At 43.9% G+C, this 2,500-nt stretch overlaps 1 protein-coding gene across 1 annotated transcript in view; it reads left to right on the top strand.

The window, feature by feature from the left end:
- The first annotated feature begins 729 nt into the window (after nucleotides 1-729).
- The window catches only part of LOC123505103 (multiple epidermal growth factor-like domains protein 6), a 19,572-nt gene continuing 17,801 nt past the window's right edge, over nucleotides 730-2,500 (top strand). Inside the window, exon 1 of the mRNA XM_045256152.1 lies at nucleotides 730-1,192. Within this exon, the coding sequence (XP_045112087.1) occupies nucleotides 919-1,192 (274 nt within the window). The 5' untranslated portion in view covers nucleotides 730-918. The remainder of the gene's footprint in view (nucleotides 1,193-2,500) is intronic.

Raw genomic sequence — 2,500 nt, 5'->3', positions numbered from 1 at the left:
AAGAGATAGAGGAAGAGGAAGAGAAGGAGGAGGAATAGGAGGAGGAATAGGAGGAGTAGGAGGAGGAGGAATAGGAGGAAAACCAACAGTAGAAGAAAATAACAAGGAAGATGGAGGAGAAGAGGAGGAGGAGGAGGAGGAGGAAAAGAAGATGGAAGAGAAAGAGGAGAAGGAAAAACAAGAGAAAACGAAGCAGGAAGAGAAGGAGAAGGAGAAAGAGGAGGAAGAGTAGAGGAAGAAGAGGAGGGAAGAGGAGATGTAGATGGAATATGGTTGACAAACAGAGTGGACGAGAGAAACTCATCCATTTATGAGACCAACGTGTGGGGAACGAATGAGGTGGATAGGGAAGGTGGATGGGATGGAGGGGTGTGGAGACAGGGAGGCGAAAGAGGAGAAGGAGGAAGAGGAGGAGGAGGAGGAGGAGGAGGAGGAGGAGGACAGGAAGAGGCAGAAAAAGAGGAGGAAGGGGCAGGTGGAAGATGGAGACCAGATCAAGTGGAGGAGGAATGGAGCTGGAGAATAGAGCAGGAGACGATAAGAGGTGGAAAAGGAGGAGGAGGAAGAGGAAGAGGAGAAGGAGGAAGTGTAGGAGGAGGAGGAGAAGTAGGTAAGGAAGATAACATAATGATAATAGCAGGTGTCAAGGAGACTGAAGCAGAAGGAAGAGGAGATGAAGAAGGAGATGAAGGAGAAGAAGAAGGAGAAGAAGAAGAAGAAGAAGAAGAAGGAGGAGGAGGAGGAGGAGGAGGAGGAGGAGAGGGAGGAAAGAGGAAATCTACAGGTGGAAACTTACAAACAAACAAAACACGAGGAGAAACACACGCCAGGGAAAGGAACAGACGGACTGGACGAGGAGGAGGAAATGAAGATGAACCGAGAGAGAAAGACAGAGGAAGAGGAAGTAGGAGGAGGAGGATGGAGACCTGGGAGGAAGAGAAGAAGAAGGAAGAGGAACAAGAGGACACGTCACCAGATGGAAGAGGAGACGTGACAAGGAAAGAGGAAGAGGTTGTTATAGAAGAGGACTGGTGGAAGATCAGGGAAAATGAAGAAGAAGAAGAGGAGGAAGAAGAGGACAATGCACTAGGAGGAGGAGGAGGAGAAGGAGGAGGAGGAGGAGGAGGAAGACCAGGAGATGAGCACACCGTTATTGAACACGCCATCAACATCACCACAACGGAGCACCACAGTTAGTATCGTAGTTGTAGTAGTAGTAGTAGTAGTAGTAGTAGTAGTAGTAGTAGTAGTAGTAGTAGTAGTAGTAGTAGTAGTAGTAGTAGTAGCAGTTGTAGTAGTAGATTAGGTCAAGAAATTTTAGGTTAGTAGTAGTAGTAGTAGTAGTAGTAGTAGTAGTAGTAGTAGTAGTAGTAGTAGTAGTAGTGGTGGTAGTAGTAGTAGTAGGTTAATTTTGGTTAGGTTGGGTTAGATTGGTGGTGGTGGTGGTGCTGGTAGTAGTAGTAGTAGTAGTAGAAATAGTAGTAGTAGTAGTAGTAGTAGTAGTAGTAGTAGTAACAGTAGAAGATTTTTTTTTTTTTTTTTTTAGCATTCACTGTTTGTTTGTGTTTTGTCCTTCTGTTGTTTCGCTTCCGTTGTCGTCACAATATCACAACAGACCACAAACAGCCACATCTCACCACGCCATCTGGTTCCTTCACTCTGCACTGTGGCATTACAGAAAACACACAACTACGCAAATGAAGAAAAAGACTTGATTAGCGGTCATCATCTCAACCGTACCATACTATCACTATCACCATCTTAATCATCATCACCACCACCACACACATTCACCAACATCAACACTACATAACCACACACATCACGTCACCAGTGTCTACTCATATACCACAATCCTTCTGCATGTACAAACACACACACACACACACACACACACACACACACACACACACTTTCGTCTCGCCACACTTAACTCCTTATTCAGATACGCTTTGCTCTCTCACCACAACTATTTTCAAAGGCCACAGAGATGATTAGACGTGTTCCCAGGAGGATTTTTCATGTTAACAATGTAGAAATCTCGTTAATCTGTCACTAGAACCATTAAAACACCCTTGAAAACCCGTGTCAATTCAACTACAGCCTTTTTAAATGTAGTGGTGGTGTGGAAGAGAAGCATTTCAAAGCCTCTCCACGCATGTTCTCCGTCCTACTTCTGTTTCTATATACATTGTCAATACGCCACTGGTTTGATCTCTATAGCACTGCGGACCCGCCACACACTGCTTCTCTCAGCTATTGTACAATTAGTAGTGGTATCGATAGTAGTGGTCATAGTGGTACTGTAGGAGTGGTAGTGAAATAATTAAAGTAGTAGTAGTAGTAGGTATCCATAGTAGTGGTCATAGTGATATTGTAGGAGTGGTAGTGAATTAAATAGTAGTAGTAGTAGTAGTAGTAGTAGTAGTAGTAGTAGTAGTAGTAGTAGTAGTAGTAGTAAATGATGATGATGATGATGATAATACTAACACTACTACTA

The sequence above is a fragment of the Portunus trituberculatus genome, chromosome 17 (assembly GCF_017591435.1).
Source record: "Portunus trituberculatus isolate SZX2019 chromosome 17, ASM1759143v1, whole genome shotgun sequence".
NCBI lineage: Eukaryota > Metazoa > Arthropoda > Malacostraca > Decapoda > Portunidae > Portunus > Portunus trituberculatus.
The sequence above is the reverse complement of the archived record's forward strand: the minus strand, read 5'-3'. Positions and strand labels throughout refer to the sequence as shown.